Here is a 20,922-nt window from a genome sequence, read left to right on the forward strand (position 1 = left end):
CTGCAACGTGCCTATCAAAGAGGAGCATGCAGCTTGGAGCAGATAAAGAGGGGATCTCTTTACAATATACAAACTGCTTACACTGTTTAACAGAGTGAATGCATGTCAGTCTCCAAATGGGTCCTGGACATTTGGGACTGAAAGGAAAAAAAAGCCTGTTCATTCAAATGCTGACACATTTTTGGAATTCTGAATGTTGTATGGCTGTGGAGACCTGGTCGACGGTGGTCCGTCAATCATTGAAGAAAACCGTGGATATGGGTTGGGGGAGGTGGGGAAAGCAGAAAGATGTTGGTGAGGTGGATGATTGTATTCTGTTATAAAGGGTGTGGATGCAATGTGATTACATTCCTGTTCTTTTATATTCAGAAAATGCCTCATCATTCAACCTGCAAGAAATTGCAAGGTGTCTTCTGAATTATATTTTCAGATTATGCATCTTTTGCTTTTGAGAGCTGAAGAAGGGGTTGTAAATATTTGTAGACTGAGGAGGATTGGTTTAGCAGATGCCTTTAACCTTTGACTAAAGTTTAAATTCAAATCCAAATAGAACATTAATCTACATCTGTATAAAGAGCCTAAAGTAAAACAAACAGTTGTGAGCAATTTTTACTCTTTAAACTTACCTGGAATTTTCATGAATGGACCACAAGTGCCAGCAGTAAAACTTGTTTCTATTATCCATGACCACATTACCTTCAAATATATGAAAGCAGTTACTCTCATATTATTTAATTATTTCACCATTGTGAAAGGCTTTGGGGCAAGTGGTGGTAAATGGGATTTGTATAGTTGGTCAACATGGACATGGTGAACAAACCTTGGAGTTCACCTTCCAGTCAATACAACTGAACACATGGCCATCAATATTTTTGTTTGTTTGTTTGAGATTAACATCTTTCTTTTAACATTTTCGATTTTTCTCTTTCCAGTTCTCAATTGAACTGTCATGTCAGCTAAAGCGATATCCGAGCAGACTGGGAAAGAATTCCTTTACAAGTTCATCTGTACGAAGGCTGCCATCCAGAACCGGTTCAAGTATGCTCGATTGCGACCTGAAACTGACTGGAACCTCCTTGTTCAAGAGCACCCTTGGCTTCAGACTGAGGTGAGTGTTAGAAGTACTGCTGCCAAGGTTGAAAGATGTAGTGGAGATTTTGGATCTGTGCACAGCAGTGTTGGGTCCACTGATGTATCCTGTAAATATGCCACAGCTGTTGTTTTAAAGGCTGCAAGGTTTATTTATAGATGGAATTTGGATCTCAAATTCGCATCTTCATAAGTTCGGAACTGCAAATGTGGACTTTGAGCCATATGTGATTGAAATTGTGGTATTTAGTTTAGGATGTGATTTTTGGCATAAAAGGATGGACAATTATTTCTCAACTGGTACAGTGAAACACAAAAGTCTTCAGAAGCTGTGATACTAGTAAACAAAGAAGAAACTTTTATCTGTTGGCCTGTGCTCCTCCCCATGCCCTTTCTTTCCTCTTCCCCCAGGATTTTCATTTGGGTGCCTGCCTTTTGTTTATACCTTGAAGAAAGACTCAGGACCAAAACGTTGGTTATACATCTTTACCTCCTGTCAACTGGTTCAGAGTTTTTAAACTTTGCAGTACTGTGCAGTTGAGATATCTGCACTGGGATTGAGGCATTTTTGCTTCTGTTCACCCAGGAACATACCAGACCAGGCACGCAGTACCATTACACCCAAGGACAAAGCAAAGCTCCTCCGATTCCACCTGATGTCAGATCTCTGAGAGCAATTCTATAACTTGATGGCAATAAGCTCCCTTTGAGTGACTTTGCCAGTTGGTATTAAATTGTGGCCTGCTTTTATAATACAGATTTGTTCCTAGATACTGTAATTCCTTTGGTCAGTAGGTTGAAGGTGAATTAATGCTATTAGATTGTACCATTTTTTGGAAGAGGTTAGTCTGTGGTATTGCAAAGCATTGGTGTTTTCTATTTTTGTGCATTCTTAAATCAGTAGAAGTGATTAGATTACTACTCAACTGTGGTACGTAAACTTAACGTGGAACTAAATGTACAATTTGAAATTGTGTTCACTTTTTGTACTTGATATGGTTATTTTATTCGGTTTTTTTTAAAACAAGTTGATGAAAACCGAAAGAGTTGATTTTTTTTTTGGGAGCTTTTTTTGCCAGAATTTATTGCTCACCTTTTACAGACAAATGGACAAAAATTGGTTCAGTGACCACAACCTTATAGCTATTGTGTAAACTATGTATAAAGGTGTCACAAATGGCCCTCAGAATCAAAGGTAGAAATAGTTTTTTAGTACATTCTCTATCAAAGAACATAAGAAATAGGAACAAGACAAAATCATATGGCCTGTTGGTCCTGCTGCAGTTTACAATAAGGTTATAGCTGATGTGACTGTGGACTTGTCTCCTCTTAACTGCCAGTTTCCCATAATTCCCCATATCTTCAAAAATTGATCTACCTGCATTTAATGGGGTAGAGCCTCTTTTGCTTCATTGCCAGAGTTTCATTGCTCTCTGGAAGAACCAGTTTCTCCTCTGTTCAATTGTAATATCTTTTTATTTGGATCAGAGGCAAGTTTATGCTGAAAGCAAGATATATAGGTACTTTATTGAAGCTGTTCCCCCATTATTCAGTTTACCACTGCTCCCATTTGCCATTCTTGCCTCCAGTGATGTTAGGACAAAAGACGGTAGCTCTGTGAGTGTGTTTGTATGCAGTATCAAACTATGGTCAGTCCCTGGGCTAAATTCTGGATTGTACACTTAACAGGATATTTAGTAGTCGGTATCTACCATAATGCTATCTTGAAATTGCAGTTCAGTTTAGAATCGTGCACAAAGTCGGTAGTGATCGAGAAAAACATTTGAAGGTTAAATTTTGTGCTTGTAATCCATGCATTTGGAAGACTTTTTTAAAAGACTAATTCAATTTTTCCTTAATAGTCAAGTCATTTTGCATTAATCTGCCAAATTATATGGGCTTTCAAAATAAGTAGATTCTGTACTCAACAATTTGGCAGAAGGAGTGAACTGCTTGTCCTTTTCTGAAAGCATAATTTAGTTTTATTGGCATTTCTTTCCAAACTATGACCTTCTTTAGGTTCTGTTTTACAGGAGACAGCCTGGTGCTGGAATCTGAAGCTAATTACAGTGTGCTGGAGCATCTTAGCAGGTTTGGAAGGGATGCAGTGCAACCCGCCCGGAATGTCGACCATTCTTTTTCTCCTACTGATGCTGCTGAGTTCCTCTAGCAGATTGTCTTTAGATCTGTTTTTCGCTGGTTTCCTTCCAATTGCAGTCTAAAGGATGTGGACAGCATTGTCATGAGACAAAAATAACTTTCCTTGGTTTGGGGGGGAAGGTGGGTAGATAAGAGGATGTGAACCCTGATGAGGCTTGGTTGCTGCTTTTGTTGGGTTTGAAGAGGGACATAAATGGAGCTAATAAATAATTTAACTCCGAATTACATGAATAAAAAGAGCTGAACCACTCATTTTTTAAAATTCTCTGCAGGCTTCCATATGCAGTTCCAAATATTGCCTTCAATTATCTTCCAGTTGGTATGTCTCTAGAAAAACCTAGATAGCCTTCCACGAAAGTCAATTGTACTGTTTTAAAAGCAGTCACCCCACCACACTTTATGCTGAGTGAAATACTTTTGAACAGAATTAAAGTAATTATATTTTGAGAACAGCAAGCTCCCTCAAACAAATTTGTGATGTTTTTATTTAATATTTTATTAAAAATTCTCCATACATGTAGTAGTCAAATTTAATATAGTACAGATTACAAAGCGGAAAAAACTAAAACTGCATACGTGATGGTCCCCCCTGCCAATCCTCCCCCCCCCCCCCACCTTCCCCCAAACTCCCTACCCTCAAAATAGTTGATATAACGATAAATATCGTTATATCAAGTGAAAGGAAAGAAAGAAACTTTCAGGATTGCACAGAGGAATGTCATCCAACGCACATATTGAAACAAAATTCTTTAATACAATTCAGAGGAGATTCCTGTAGGTCCAGAGGCACAGGAAACACAACATTATAAATTTAAACCTAATATTTGAGTACAAGGGCTCCAGATTTCTAAAAACGTAGCATATTTATTTCTCAAATTATATGTAATTATTTCCAAAGGAATACAACTTTGAATTTCTGCATTCCATCTTGCCATATCCAAAAGTGTATCTGATTTCCAAGTAACTACAATACATTTCCTTGCCACTGCTAATGCAACTTTTAACAAATTTTAAATGATATATTGAGAATTTTAGGTCTTGATTATTTCCTCATAAAAATAAATCTGGGTTTTGCGAAAATGCAACACCTGTAACTTATTCCAAAAAGTTTCCTAAGTCCAACCAAAAGGCTCTTACCTTGGAACAGGACCAAGTTGAATGTAAAAAAAAAAGTTCCTATATCCTCAGCACATCTAAAACATTGGTCTGATAAGTTTGATTTCAATCTATTCAATTTTTTTGGTGTAAGATATAACTGATGTAAAAAAAATATACTGAACTAATCTACATCTTGCATTAATAGTATTAGTCATACAATCTTTGTTCGCCAATTGTGATATTTAAATCTAGTTCCCACCTCTGTCTAGATTTATGAACTCCATGTTTAGGAGTTCCTAATTGTAATAAAGAATATATTATGGAAGTAAATTTCTTAATTCCTCTCATAATAAGAATTTCAACTTTTTTTTTAAATTAATTTTTTATTTTTCACACCATACAGTGACTTTTTCTCCCCCCCCCCTCTCCCTCCTCCCAGGCCACCCCCCCACCCCCCCCCTCATCCATTTTAGGTATACAATCTAGGTTGCATTAAACCAGTCAGACGATGTTGTCATTCAACAAAAATACACCAGAAATTCTACTGAGTCCATTCTTATAAGAATTTCTACTTGACGACAACCAGGCAACAACATGGTTGGTCCTAACCTGACTCTCAAATATGCTCTCAGTTGGAAATAACAAAAAAAAAGAGTATTTTGGGTTATTACATATTTATTTCGCAGTTGTTCAAATGCCATTAATTGACCTCTTTCACAACAATCTTCAACATTTATCATCACCTTGCGCAATCATAATCTAAAAATTGATGATCTTTTGAAAAAGATACAAGAGAATTTTGAGTCAAAGGCATTTTGGACGATATACGTTTTCCTGCCCCAATTTCCTCATTTATTTTGCATCCTATTTATATGAATTCTTCTGCTTTCCTCTCTCCAATTTTATTCCATCCTCTTTTAACCCACACCAGTTATTCTCTTTCAAAAAAAAAAGAAAAATTCCATTTGTGCCGTTTGATGATGCTTGAAATTAGGAAGCTGTAAGCCTCCTAATTCATATTTCCATGTTAACCTTTCTACAGAAACTCTTGCCATTTTACCTTTCCAGAGGAATTTGACAAGCAGATAATGTTATGTGGATTTTAGGTTAAAGAGAAAATACAAGTTCGGTTGAAGAGAGATACAAATTTGAATGCTGTGAAGATCTTCCTGCTCCTCAGAATTGTTGTGGATCTTAAGTCTCTGAATAGTAATTAGTTGTCAATGAAATATTAAAATATTCTGAGGAAAGTAAAGGTTATATATAAATTAAAATGATCCAGGATGTTGAGTTTATTGTTTTGTTTGGACCCAATCCAATGTTTAATTTAAAAAAAATCTTGTAATTGGCTTTAATCCTTTTACTGTCTCTTCTTTTTAGCGTCTGGTGGTGAAACCAGACCAGCTGATCAAGCGGCGTGGTAAGTTAGGCCTGATTGGGGTTAACCTCGATTTGAATGAGGTGAAGGAATGGTTAAAGTCACGGATGGGACAGGAGACAACGGTGAGTGCTCGACCTTGAGTGAAGTGAGGGCAATGTGACAGCAGTGAAAATATCTGGCGATATGTTTTTTGAGGTTCCTCTTCAAATGATGGCAGTGAGTCATTCGTGATTCATCTTTGTTAACTGATTGCAGCAAGGAAACCTGCCAGGAGCTGTTATCTTGTCCTTGAAATGCATCTTCCAGCTGATCAGAAAGCTTAATGATCTGAAATGCTACAATCTATGGTAATTCTATAGCTCGTAATTCAGATATGTATGTGGGGTTTTTAAATTTAGAGATTCTCCGTGTCATTTAAAAAAAACTGCTGCATTAAAATTAAATGGCCACAATACAATTTGAAACATGGATGTATTTTTTCTTAAAATAAACTGTGTGAAAATATTGGTCATTAGGTGCAGTAGATACTCCTAGAATTGATGTGTCCTCTTCAGATAAAATCCATATAACTCTACATCTTCCTCCAACACTCGACAGTCTTCATTTCAATTACCCACATCAAACAAACATAATAAGGAAGCTTTTGGATACTCTTAAGAAAAATAATGTTTTCCTCCTGTAGATATGGCAAAACTTAATGTTATTGCTTTTAATTGTATTAGGAGATTTACATGGCACATTACTGAAAAGCTGGACTGAAATCTTTAATTTCAAATAGAGTTTTGAGAGTATTCTGTCACAGTTCTGTTTTCTGGCCTGGAATTTGAAATCAACTCTAAATTAGAATTTAGTACATAGCTTATGCAGACAGTCTGTGACTTGGTGATCTGCTCTTACTCCTAAATGTAATCAGAGCTGTCTGTTAATTCTAGACACAGGAGAGCTCATTAGGGGAAATGTTACAAAATTTCCTGCATCCAGACTCAGCCATGGTGAAGTTGTCATCTCTCATTTTGTTTGATGCCCTTGACAAGTGAAATGTAATTTACTAAAATGCCAGCCACAGAAGCCTATTGCAGTAATTTGTTTTGCTGAGATCTAAATATAGGAAGACTTCAGTCAGCAGGCTTCCATTTCTTGTGCTTTTGTAGAATTAGCAGAGAAGTTGAGATGTGGTGCCGGCACAGTTAGAAATGCAGGCTCACCACTCCAGTTCTTTCTTGTAACACATCAGATGACATCTATCTGGGTATGACATACAGGCTACAACACAGAGGGAAAAAAAGCCTATCCAATAGAAGCTCAAAGCAGACTTGAATATTATGTTGGACCAAATACTCAACCATTTTTCTTTTGGCCATGGCCCCCCTTAGGATTCTGCACAAAGTTTATGGGGCCCCCTTCCCTTTGAAGCAGTAAAGTTTAGTTAGTTTCTTCCATACTTCTCTCCAACCAATAACATAAAATATTTTTACGATTTCAGTCCATGGCCCCCCCCCCAACATAAGGCCCCCATTGAGGATATCTGGTCCAGCCACCTGGAGGATTTTTGTTGTGGGGGTGACCTGGTTGAAGAGGAACAAGAAGTTGCTAAGGGAGGTTTTTGTTGCTTGTCATCTCACTGTCTGGTAAATGAATAGTTTAATTTTTGAATACAATCTATGTGTATTTTTAAAGGTTAATTTTCCATTCTTTATTATTCCACCTGATCTGCAGAAATTACCACCAAGATAATAATAGGTGGATTCTGGATTGATTATCAAGGAATTGGGAGTATTTAAAAGATTTTGGCATCTTCAAGCAAAATGAGTCCATGATCTTCAAAACACCACTCTGCAAAGTTGCGGGGGTTTCTCAAAATGTTTTTTCTTTAGGGAACCATTCCACTTTTCAGGTTTCTCGCCTTGCATGTTGAGATCACTACCATAAGGTTGTCTTAATGCAGCAAGATAACAGTTTGGCAATAGGAGAGGCAATTCATAAGAAGTGAATTTGAATGGCGATAGCTCAATAATTAAATGTATTACTGTACTTATTGCATGATGTAGTAACAACATCCTATCACCACTTTGAATCCTACTACATGAAAAACTGTAGTTTCGGTCTTTTTTTAGAGTGCCCACAGTTTTTTTTAAAATGTACATGAAGCATTTGACCATGATGCAAGATCATTTTTTGAGCTTTATTAGGATTTGTAGTATACTGCTGCTAATTTAACTTTTTATTTAACTAGGTTGGACGTGCACAAGGTGTCCTCAAAAACTTTCTGATTGAGCCATTTGTACCTCACAAACAGGTAGGTTACACTGAACTTTTCAAAAAAAAAATTGTTTTCTTGTGAGTGAGGATACAGGTTTGGTAGGTCTCAAAGGCAAGGACTCTGAACACAGTTTTGATGTAGGGAAGGATTTTATTTACAGAAGGCAACTGATGCAGAACACACACACACACACACACACACACACACACACACACACACACACACACACACACACACACACACACAACTGGTACATACAATGATCAGGGAAATGATGCCCCACCTCCCCTCGACTCAGTGCAGACATGGCTCGATGCTACAAGGGACACTGATTAAATGCTCCCAACCCTTTTAACAGTGTGCATCTTACACTGTTTCTCCAGCACCCTTTCACATTTCTAGGCCTGGAGTGAAGAAGGGTGGTCCCAAGCTGGCAAAGAGAGAGAGAACAAAGAGCACATGGTACCTTTATAGTGCTAGAGGGACAAGCCCACATCATCTACTGAGGGCTAATAGCTCAGTGGCAGGAGGATTACTTAATTACAGCAGCCAATGGCCCAAGGCCAAGTACAGGCAGGCTGGAGAGTGCAGTCCAAGTAATTTACATGTGGCCAGCAGCAAGGTGTGCACTAATGGGTGGGGCGGAATCAAACCTTGAGTAGCAGCTGGTGTGACCTCTGACTAGGGGGCAGTGCTGTCGCATGACAGCCACAAACCTTCCCAATACATTTCTCTACTTGGGACAGCAGCAAGCAATATGTTATGGGGCTCAGTGGACAATCATATTGTTCCATTTATCCAGTTGTGCTGCTGCTTCTCAAGAGTATAGCTAAGCATTTTTTAAAAATACTGACTTGAGAGTTTTCTCATTTGTTAACTTTGTCAGTTTTAAAATGGAAGTCTTAACAGGATCTAGATCTACATACTTAAGCAATGAATGAGTGTGAAAGGCAATTGACAAGCTACAGCAGAACAGAATGCTGCAATTAATATTCAGTTGGTGATCATTAACAGATGCTCCTTAAGTTTTAAACATAATGACTCCATGCTCTCTGGAAATGAATGGGATCAAAATTATAAAGCAAGCTTGATTAGGAAGATGCTGTGACCCAGAAGATTAAACCTGTGGTGTTATAATCCCAGGTTACTGTCAATCATGTAGACTGAAATAAATTTATTTACTTGATGATTGTGAAATATTTGGAATTCTTCCCTGCAGTGAGCTTTGAATATTCTCTTATTAAGTATGACCAAGATAGAGATCAGTTTATGTCTGGATACCAATCAGATCATTAACATGAGGAAGATGGGTAAGTGAAGATTGTATATACAGTAGAGCAGGTGGTATCCAGCACCTATGGGGATTGGTAGACTTACTTTTACAATGCCTAATGACACCTGCATTAAGAATAAACAGTTTAAAAGACAAAAATACTCTACTGTGCTTGCACTGAACAAACTTCACTTGCATGAATCTATAAATCTTAAAGCATTTTACTTTATTTTCAGTCACATTCTTTGAAAATATTTAACCGTCGCTACATCCGCAGGTTCCTCCCCCTCTACGAAAGACAAACGATGACATGATAGATAATTAACCCTCCCCCACCCCCCCCCCCCAAGTAACTGATAAAGCCTCTGACTGGGTGACTTACTAAGCAGGGATAAGGAGACACTTTAAGAGAGCCATCCCAACGGTGAGTGGCATCAGCCAGCTCTTCATCCTGGGTGACGCCTTTGCTGTTTAATGCAACTTTATTCAAACAGCTGCTATGAGCAAAACATGATCAAGACACTCCGCTGGCTGAATATTTCACCCAAAGGTTTATATGTTACTACAGTTTTAAACTTGCATTTTTTTTACCTATTCTTATTTTAATTTTCAAAATGTATTTTCCTCTTTTTTGCTGGTTTTTTGAGATTGCTTGAATTCTGGATGCCAGGGGTTTACTGTTTGTCAGCTACATTCTCATTGGCGAAACAGGATCAAGGTTCATTGTCTTGCTCTTTTTCCTGAACTTTCTTTTGAGTGGACAACAATTCTGCTGAAGGAAAATGTCCTTTTTTTTTCTTTTAGCCCTACATATGTGCAATCTTCTGATGATGCATGTTCCAGCCATTTAGTTTCCTGAATCACCTTTTTTTGAAATCTAATGACTTCCAGTAATTAGTCTTTTGAGAGTGAGTTTCCTTACACCGTTGTGGAACTTTGTGCAACTTGATAACGGCCTGCAAGGCCTAGTTCAGAGGAAATAGTTTTTTTTGCCCTGACCAGACCAGATGCTCTTAACATTTGAATCATCTCGAAATTCTCAGTCTTTAATCTCCTCAACTGCAGAAAACCGATATTGAGCTTATTTTTAAATTTCTGTGCTTTTTATCCAGGAGGAAGAGTTTTACGTTTGCATTTATGCTGCCCGGGAAGGTGATTATGTGCTGTTCCATCATGAGGGTGGAGTGGATGTTGGTGATGTTGACTCCAAAGCCTGCAAATTGCTTGTGGAAGTTGATGGAAAGCTGAGTGAGCAGGATGTCTGTGACCGCCTCCTGCAGCATGTGCCTGTACATAAGATAAGGTAACCAATACTTACTTAAAAATTTCCCCTTTCTGTACATCTGTGTACAGCCAGAATTGATGTATCCCATTTAGTAATTTTTGTTCTTGGATATTGAACAGAAACTTAAAGAATGGACTCCCTTTGGGATTTTGTTTCATTTATTCATGGAATGTAAACATTACTAGTTGTCCCAGCTTTTCTAGTCCTTGGAGGCATTTAACAAATCACATTGATGGGTCTGGGTAGCAAATAATGCAGAATAGGTTACTCACTGAAGGATCATGCGTTTTCCCATCTTCACCATGTGACCAAGACCAGCATTGTTTTTTTTAATAATTTTCAGCTTTGATTACTTGAATCTAAATTGCCTGACTGCCGTGGAAGGATTCACATTAGTCTTTCCAGATCTGTGATCCAGAAGTCTTGACAACTGATCTACTTAATCCCATGATAAGTAGGAGCACAAGTACTGAGTTACTAGTTTGTGGGTTCAACTTCGGGGTTCACATTCCAGAGAAACTGGGCTCAAAATCTGGTATAATGCTCCAATGCAATAGTGAGGGCATAAGTGGAGATTTTGGGTAACACCAAACTGAGCACCTCGTGGATATAAAGATATCATTGCTCCATTTCATTGATAAGTGGGTAAGTTTTATTTCCTGGATGATATTTACCATCTAAACAGTATTACAGTAAAACTCCTGGTATCTGGCAACTGTGGGGATTGATAGGTGCCAGATAAATTTACATCTGGCTGCTTGATACTTGCTCTAACAATGCCTCCATCAAGAATAAACAGTTTAAAAGACAAAAAAAATTATATACTGTACTTACACTGAACAAATTTCACTTGCATGAATATATAAACCTTAAAGCATTTATTTGCAGTCACAGTCTTTGAAAACATTTAACATCTAATCTGTAGGTTCTTCCCCTTCACAGAGCTGCCTGAATGACGAATAATAACATTATAGATAATTAATCCTACCTCCCCATCCTACCTCCCCAAAGTTTACACCTCTGACCAGGGTGGCTCTTGCTAAACAGGGATAAGGAAACACTTTAAAAGAGTCACCCCAACAGTGAGTGGCATCAACTAGCTCTTCAACTTGGGTGACGCCATTGCTTTTTCACACAACTTTATTCAAACAGCTGGTATGAGCAAAACACGACCAAGGCTCTCTGCTGGCTGAAAATTTGCTCCTATCTTCACCAAAGATTTATGTGTTACTGAAGAGAATATTTACTTTTACAATTTTAAACGTGGCTATTTTTACCTGTTACTTTATTATTCATTTTATAATTTTTTAATTTATTTTTCTTTTTTTGCCTGTTGATCAAGTCCAATGTACCTGCATTTAGACCATACACTCTCTAAACCTTTCTATTCCAATGCAACTGTCTAAATATCTTTTAAATATTTTAATTGTACCCACCTCTACCACTTCCTTGGACAGTTTGTCCCACATGCCTACCACCCATGCACCCCTTTTAAATCCTCTCTCACATTAAATCTATGCTCTCTTGCTTTAGAGGTCATTTTACATCATCAAGTCATCTTTCAACATTTGTGTTCTGTTTGCAGTTAATTCTAACTCATTTGAGCAGAATATTTCAAACTAAACCCATGATAAATGTGCAATAATTGCATTTGGTCATATGATCTCAGCTTGTGTCAAATTAATTTGGAGCTCCCCTCTCACATGACCTCATTCCTGTACCCTTGTGCATGAACCCATCATCCCCCCTCTCTTTGCACACATCAGCCCTTCTTCCCACCCACTTGGCTCCTGCTCTCCATCTTGCACCCTCTCTCATCTCTTCCTGGTCCTCATCCTTTCTCTCTTCCCCTCCCCTTTGTCAATTTTTTTTAGTGTCATGCATTGTTTGTTAACAGTGCTTTTTATGTGACTTTAACAATTGTTTTGATTTTTGCAGCATTCTGGCATCTTTTGTTGTTGGACTTTTCACACTATATGAGGATCTCTTCTTTACATACCTGGAGATTAATCCATTAGGTAAATAAAAAAAATTCACAATAAATAACATTATCCTGCATAATGACAAGGCAAGTTGATGGATGTGGTAAATCCTGGTTGGTAATCAAATTAGGTGTAATAAGATCTTATCCAAATGCATTTAGACTTTGTTGGTGATGGCAGAACCTAGCAAAACTACCCATGGCATAATGTCTGATACCTTGTAAAAATGAAAAGTTCTAATGAAAAATCCTAGATATGCAGTTGATCATTTATGTGCGGTGGACTGACAAACTGCAGAGAATTTTAAACAACCTAATTTCTTGGAAGATTAATTGCCTTTTATTCTTGTATTATCAGAGTTTGTAAGTGGAAATCTTAAAATTCTGGTGTTCCCTTCTGTATTGAATTGGAACATGATTGGATTGGTGGCAGTCAACTAGTCTGTAATTGAGAAATCTTGCATTGTTTAATTGTATCCATTGATGATTTTGTTCGCCAGCCAACAACCTGTCCTATCATGGTGGACAAAAACAACATATGAATAATTTCTTGCAGTGAGAATATAATTTGTTGTAGTTTTAAATAAACCAGATTCCAGTTCCTGCCCGATTCCAAACTATCCTTTGCTCATTATTGCTCACTTTTCTCTATGAGCCTTTCATAGTATCTTTTTCTGAAATTCAAGATGCTCTTGGTAAAAGATGGGGAGAGAAGATGAGCAAGGTGGTGAAAAGCAATGAGAAGGCTTTTCCTTGTGTGGAACGTAGATTTTCTGCATTTTGTATGGATACTGATGCCTAGAGAGGTGTATGCTCTCTGGACATGCCTTATTGTTCATTTGTGAATTTCTCTTCCCTCTTGTCAATCTACTGCAGTTGCAACAGATGCTGGCATATTTGTTTTGGATATGGCAGCAAAGATAGATGCCACAGCTGATTACATCTGCAAAAGTAAATGGGGAGATGTGGATTTCCCACCACCTTTTGGGAGAGAAGCTTACCCTGAGGCAAGTATCTTGGCACATTTTTTTTCCAAATCTGAGTATATTGTAAACCTGGGAATGTTAAATAAGATCTCCAATTTTGCTACCTTTTTGATGCATCCCATTGTTCTAGAACTATGAAAGATTTGTGTGATTGACTTGGTTCATCCTTTGTGAAATGCAGCCAATAGTTGTTTTTAGACTGCAGGAATGTAACAGCACAATCAACAAAATTTGCCATTACGTGGGTAGTGTAAAAAGGAAAGTGCAGGAATTTTTAGTAAATTCCTACACCACGGTTTATCCTGTAAGACCCCTACTACTTTTCGGGGGAATCCTGCAGTCTAAATCGCACCGCAAAACTCACCTCATGAATTTGACGTCCAGCTGATGACTCAGTTGATCATTTATGTGCGGTGGACTGACAAAATGCAGAGATTTTTAAACAACCTAATTTCCTGGAAGATTAATTGCCTTTTATTGCTTTATAGAAAAATGCATTACTTAACAGCTTGAGTGAAAATGTCACATCGGTGCTTCATCCATTGGACCCAGTCTGGTTTCATTTTTGATCTTTGAGGCTGTACATGTATAGATTAAAATTAAATAGTTCACAGCTCAAACAGAATTACAGATGAAAGAAGTCTTTCTTTATAAAACAGTTAACACTTCAGATATGGGTGGCACGGTTAGCACAATGCTGTTACAGTGGCAGCGATCGGGACTGGGGGTTAATATCCCGTGCTGTCTGTAAGGAGTTTGTACGTTCTCCCAATGTCTGCGTGAGTTTACCCTGGGGCTTCGGTTTCCTCCCGCCATTAAAAACATACAGGGGTTGTAGGTCAATTGGGTGTAATTGGGTGGCAGGGCTTGAGGCCCAAAAGGGCTTGTAACTGTGCTGTAGGACTAAACTAAATTAACTGGAAAAAGTTGGCTGTGGAATAGTAAGCAAGCAGGAAGGGCCCAGGACTTTGTGGCAACTTTGTGGTTTGTGGCTTTTGCTCCTCTATTAAACCTGTTGCCTATTTCAAGTTCACTCTCATTTGACTGTACTTGTACAACCTGATGAAACACGTTTTCTCTGGACCATGGTGCATATTCACAATAATAATAATTTAATATATATTTTAATACACTTTTTCCTCATTTGGCCATATTTAGGGGTAGATAAATTTAACTATTTTGGTGATGTTGCTATTACAGGAAGCGTATATTGCCGATCTTGATGCAAAGAGTGGAGCCAGTTTGAAGCTGACTATTCTCAATCCCAAGGGCAGGATCTGGACCATGGTGGCTGGGGGAGGTGCTTCTGTTGTGTACAGGTGTGATGTACTCCATATTACACTCAACCAAAGTATTAAGTCTGAGGACGTCCTTTAATCATACTCATTGTAAACCTCCACTTCATTACCCTTTCTCTTTATAAGCACTTGCACACATGGTTCTTGTTTTTGATTAAGATTTAATTGCTGAATCTGCTCACAATTCTTGAAAAATGAAACCCTTTCGGGAATCTGATCTCGTCTAGTTTGAAGGTGTTTTATTTGGTCACAATGTCTGTTACCAGTGAATAAAGAGTTTTCTGAATAAATGTGAATGCTGACCAAAGTTGGTTGGTTCAGGCCTTGTTAACAAGACACCTAGTGCACAATTGTGTGATTGATGTGGAAAGGAGAAATGTTTATGCTACAAAAATTCTTTCTTCCTTTGATTATTTGTAAAGAAGAAACGTGTAGACAGTTTTGTTTTACTGATCCTCTCATTGCAGTGATACAATCTGTGACCTTGGTGGAGTAAACGAACTAGCAAATTATGGTGAATACTCTGGTGCCCCAAGTGAGCAACAGACCTATGACTACGCAAAGACAATTCTAGCTCTAATGACTAGAGAGCAGCATTCCGAAGGTGAGACCAATGAGGAATGATGTCCACTGATAGAGGTAGCAGAGTTGTATAGTCCAAAGGAAACAGGTCTATAACTGAGCCCATCACCCTGGCACTGCTGTCTCCTGTTTTCAATCACTTGTTTGCACTAAATATCTAATAAATCCTAACATATTCTCTGCTTTCCCCTTTCAAGATTTGTTTATTCCATTATTGACTGTACATAAAGATACACAAATTTTGTTTTGCTTTGTTTGTTCTAAAGGCGTACAGAGCCAACACTATAAAAATGGTCCCTTCAGAGATACCGTACCCATGAATCCCACCAACTTCTCCGACGCTGCCACTTTCTGTGCTCCCATTACCTCTGTAGCTGCAGGTTCTAGTGGTGAACCTGAGCTTGAGGCATCAAGTCACCATCCTTGGCCTCTGATCCGAAGTCCCAGTGCAACTTGAGAAGCTGCTGGCACCTGGTGATCTTCTAGAGCTCTGCTCACCATCAGCACCCTCAAATCCTGGTCTCAATAACTAGGTTTCCCCCAAAGCCGGTCGCCTGTTCCCACAAGCTGCTTTGAGTCCTTTGGTTGCTTAGCCTTCCACTAGTATGCCGCTGTGGTCCTGTACCCTGAAGGATCCTGTCCCAGGCTCTCCTTGGCAAGAGGATTCTCCCACTCTGGTGCCCAGAATTGATCATCTGTTCCCCCAGAGGTTGCATGGGCTTCACAATCTTGTGCATAGATCTCTATGAAACCTAAACCGAGCTGGTAGGTGGGACAGCTGAGCAGTAGGGCATCACGGAGGAGCACAAAAAATTAATCTCTGCTCCCCTGCTCCTGGAACCTGGCAAGGTTCATTGCTATAAACGTTTGTATTAAAAGCTTTATACTTGGTTAACAATTAGTTTCCATATATGTGCTAATGGCAGGCAATCCCTATCCACCCTCTGCATTAATGCCCAGACCATGGCTGCATTGTCCCCTGTCCCTGTGTGATCATGGCTGTGCTGGCCCCTATGTTTACAAGTTATAGATGATTAAATGTGGGCCTAAAAAAACCACTCCTCTGTCATCTACCACTATCAGTATGATTCTGGCCACTGTCACATTAGTCTCTGCTGAAGTGTTAAAGTCTTTGGCTTCCCTGCTTCTCTCTCGATTTCACAATTGGTATTGGTAAAGCCTCTACCCCATGACCTATACCATCACACCAAATGGTTTTCTCTCATCATATAATTCCATCATTTTCTCCTGAATCAGAATCCATCTCCTTAACAAATTGCAGCACTTTAATACATTTTCTGTACTCAGCTGTAATATTGTATGGTCATGTTTAATTTTCTTCTTTTTGAGTGCCGCATCTTGTCTGAGTAAATGTTTTCTACTATATTCAGGAAAAATCCTTATTATTGGGGGCAGCATCGCTAACTTCACAAATGTTGCAGCAACCTTTAAGGTAATGTTTTATCAATCTCATTTGAATTGGCACTATTTTGATGCCAAGATAGTTCTGCTGAGAGATTGGTTTTATTGTATAAATAAGATGAGGTGATTTTACTTCTGTTTAACTATTCATCAGAAATAAACCAATAATTAATTTCCCATTATTTTGCTTTTGGTGTATCCAGGGCATTGACTCCTGCTGTTCCAGGGTATCTTCATGTTCTCATGGGATCATTGGGCCACATACTTTTTATTTCTTATTGGATCTAATTTTTGAAGTTTAATCCCATTTTATATTCTGTTATTTTCTTGGTTACAAATATTACCCTTTAAGCTAATTACAAGAATCCAGAACCAAATTGTGCTGATAAACTTCAAAGGTGTTGGTGAAAGAAGCCCACTGACCATATGGAGAGCATTGGAAGTCTCCTACAGTCCTCAGCCTTTAAGTAGGTCCAACAACAGGCTCTTTTAAATCATCATGGTGGGGCTGGTTTGCTGATGTTCCAAGTGGTTCAAAATTGACTCGTCAGTCTTTTCATCATGGTCAATCAATTCCCTTCCTGTCCTTGAATGTTGAAAGACTCGCCTCAAGAAAACCCTAAGAGTTAAGTCCCAAACATTTTTGACTCTCAAAGTAACAAGAGCTAGGAGCAGGAATGGGCCATAAACTTGCTCCATGGTTCGGTCAAGAACATGGCTAATCTTTTCCTTCATTGCCATAGTCCTGCACTTCTCTCGATTCCTTTTGTATTTTAGGATCTGTTGGCCACTCTTTTGAACTCACTGAGCCTCTGTAGTAGCCTGGGGTAGAGAACTAAAGATCCAAAGGGGTGACACATGTTTCTAAAGTTCCCTGCCAGAGGAAACATTCACCTTTCATTGATCCAGCCAAACCCTACAAGAATTTTAGGGTTTAATGTTATTCTTCTAAACTCTAGAGAATACAGGAAATCAAATACTTCAGCCCCATGATTTAAATGGCAGAGTCGACTCAATGGGCTGAATAGTCGAAAGCTGTTTCGCAGTCTTATGGACTGAGAAGCTACAAATGCTGAAAAACTGAAACAAAAATAGAAAATGTTGGAAATGCCAACAGGTCAAATAGTGTCTGTGGAAAGAGGAATAATTGGCATTTTGGGCGCAAGACCCTTTGTCAATAGATTCTGATGAAGGGTCTTTGTTTTCCTTCCTAGGGCATAGTACGTGCAATCAAGGATTTCCAGACCCCTCTTCAGAATCATAATGTCTCCATTTTTGTAAGAAGGGGGGGACCTAATTACCAAGAGGGACTCCGTGTCATGGGTGAAGTTGGTGAGTAGTTTTGTCCACATTTTATTTAACTTATTTGTAGAATGTTGTGCTCGTTCCCACTCATGTATTTAGTATATAATTATGTATTAGTAGGGTAAGTCTTGGATACTTTGCAGTAAAATTTCAGCATATTGGTTTCCAACCATAAATTATTAAATAGATCATAAATTTGGCTCACTTTGCAAGTAAGAGACTGCTTGTGACATTGCCCTAATGATTTTGGTATCTAGAGATTTTAATCACTGTGTGAGAAGAGCAAACCTATGAAAGGGGTGGGGGAGAAACTGCAACCTTGCCTTGATCCTTCACCTTCTCCACTTGGCACAGGCTTTTACGGCAGAAAATGTAGAATAGGGAAATACTTTTCCTCCCACTATTTAAACCTGTCTTCATGAACTTATTGCTGTTGTGTGACCCATTTGATTTGAAAATGAATGACAGAATCTAGTTGTCATCATGAAGATGGAATTTTAATTGACATTTTGGCAAAGTGAATGGCAGGACTGTGGGGAGTGTTGAAGATTAGAGAGAACTACATTGTTCCCTGGAAGCAGGTCATTGGTGAGATTTAGTGATAACCAGGTGTGTGTGTGTGTGTGTGTGTGTGTGTGTGTGTGTGTGTGTGTGTGTGTGTGTGTGTGTGTGTGTGTGTGTGTGTGTGTGTGTGTGTGTGTGTGTGTGTGTGTGTGTGTGTGTGTGTGTGTGTGTGTGTGTGTGTGTGTGTGTGTGTGTGTGTGAACAAAATACATAGTATACATTTGATTACCCTAGTACAGAAAGAGATAATGAATATAAAAGATAATATTCATAATTGTAGTTGCAGTAAGTGCAAAAAAATGTTTCGCAAATTAAATGATGCAGTTGTGTCTTTTTGCAGTCCCAGAGTAATTTCTAGTTAGGGAGGTTCAAGAGCCTGTTAGCATTGGCTCTTTTCTTGAACCGCAAGGTGCTAGACTTCAGGCTGAAGGGAGCATTGAGGAGAGATTGTGTCCAGGGTGATGGAGTTCCTTTATGTTATTGGCTGTCTTCTTGAGGCAGCTCCTCGCATATCTGCCTTCAATTGATGGGAGGTTGGAGCCTGTGAGTTGGCTGTGTTTGCTTCTTGCTGCAGCCTTCTGCATCCCAGGGCAAACCAGACTGTGATGCAACAAGTCACTATACTTTCCACTGTGCAGCCTGTAGAAGTTTGAAAGAGTACTTGACGACAGTGGAGTATTGAGTGCAGTTTGGTTGTCCAATTACTGGAAGGTTCTCATCAAGCTGGAAAGGTTGCAGTGAAGATTCAGGAGGATGTTACTGAAACTGGAGGGGTTGGGTTATCAGGAGAGAATGAATAGGATGAAACTTTTTCCCCTGGAGCAATGGATGCTGGATGATCTTGGGGATGTTTATAAAATTGTGGGGGGCGGCATTGATGAGGTGAACAGTCATTGTATTTTTCCCTGGTTAGGCGAGTCTAAAACTAGAGTGTGTGTCTTTAAGATGAGAGGGGGAAGATTTAAAGGGAATCTGAAGGGCAACATTTTCCACAGAGCATGGTGGGAACGGTATATTGAATAAGCTGTCAGAGGAATTGGTAGAGGCAAGTTCAAGTGAATAATTTAAAAGCTATTTGTACAGATACATCTTTACCATCGATATCATTGCAATTGAGAAAGAGATACAGGGAGTATGAGAGCCAGAACCACCAGGCTGAGAAACAGCTTCTTCCCTCAGGCAGTGAGAATGCTGAATGACTGATGAACTGCTCGAACAATCTCTCAAGTGTCTACTATTATTTAACTTTATTTTTATATATGTACTGCTTATAAATCACATAAATATATGTTCTATGTCTATAATGCATGTTTTTACACTGAGGCCTGAAGAATGCCTTTTTGTGCAGTTGTACTTTTCAATTGTATGATAATAATAAACTAATTTACATGAATAGGAAAGGTTTACAGGAATGTGGGCTAAACACAGTGCAATCGGATTAGCTCAGGAGGGCAGCTTGATTGACATGGATGATTTGAGTCCTTTGACTGTAATATGTGCATAATATTGTTTCGTCCAGTTCTACTGTATCTCATCCCTTTTTTTGTAACCTCCATCTGCAGGAAAGACAACTGGAATTCCAATCCATGTTTTTGGTACAGAAACACACATGACTGCAATTGTGGGGATGGCACTTGGCCAGCGAAGCATTCCTGATCAGCCACCTATGGCGGCCCACACTGCCAATTTCCTGTTGAATGCCAGTGGCAGTCCTTCGGTAAGTAAGATCAGCTTGAAACCCAGAGATGTTGCCAGAATGGGAAGCATCTTGAATGATGGGCTTCATATCAGCCAGTTGCATAGGTTTTGAAATGGTGGTGTATAGTCATTTTAAATTTGTGGCTCTGTTTATTGGATTTTGAATTATTATAAACAGTGGGTAGGGAAAGGAGCAATAGAAACAGGCTTCTTTTCAACTATGAAGGTGCGATTGAAGTAATAGAGTTTTACAGCGTCGAAACAGGTTTCTCCCAATACTTTATTACTGTCATCTTCACTGTCTTCATTGACACCATCTGCATTGCTGCACATAGTTTAATTTCTTTAGCAGGAATTTCCTTCACTTTGAATAAATTCCTGTTGTCTTGCTCTATTTGTTCTTTTGCCTTTTCCCTATTCACATTTAGCCTGATGAAATTTCTCCTTCACTCTCTTGCTGTGGTACAATGTGAGAGAAAGCAGAGAGGGAAGGAAGGAATTGCCCTTATCAGTTGTGTAATTAAACTTCAGTCCCATAAA

At 38.8% G+C, this 20,922-nt stretch overlaps 1 protein-coding gene across 1 annotated transcript in view; it reads left to right on the plus strand.

Annotated features, from left to right (window-relative positions):
- aclya (ATP citrate lyase a) overlaps positions 1-20,922 on the plus strand; it is a 68,644-nt gene that overhangs the window by 9,175 nt on the left and 38,547 nt on the right. Inside the window, exons 2-12 of the mRNA XM_069907124.1 lie at positions 933-1,108; positions 5,728-5,850; positions 7,962-8,024; positions 10,374-10,564; positions 12,485-12,564; positions 13,404-13,534; positions 14,714-14,832; positions 15,279-15,415; positions 16,785-16,846; positions 18,030-18,147; positions 20,247-20,401. Coding sequence (XP_069763225.1) covers positions 950-1,108; positions 5,728-5,850; positions 7,962-8,024; positions 10,374-10,564; positions 12,485-12,564; positions 13,404-13,534; positions 14,714-14,832; positions 15,279-15,415; positions 16,785-16,846; positions 18,030-18,147; positions 20,247-20,401 — 1,338 coding nt within the window. The 5' untranslated portion in view covers positions 933-949. The remainder of the gene's footprint in view (positions 1-932; positions 1,109-5,727; positions 5,851-7,961; positions 8,025-10,373; positions 10,565-12,484; positions 12,565-13,403; positions 13,535-14,713; positions 14,833-15,278; positions 15,416-16,784; positions 16,847-18,029; positions 18,148-20,246; positions 20,402-20,922) is intronic.

The sequence above is a fragment of the Narcine bancroftii genome, chromosome 12, assembly GCF_036971445.1.
Source record: "Narcine bancroftii isolate sNarBan1 chromosome 12, sNarBan1.hap1, whole genome shotgun sequence".
NCBI classification, from domain to species: domain Eukaryota; kingdom Metazoa; phylum Chordata; class Chondrichthyes; order Torpediniformes; family Narcinidae; genus Narcine; species Narcine bancroftii.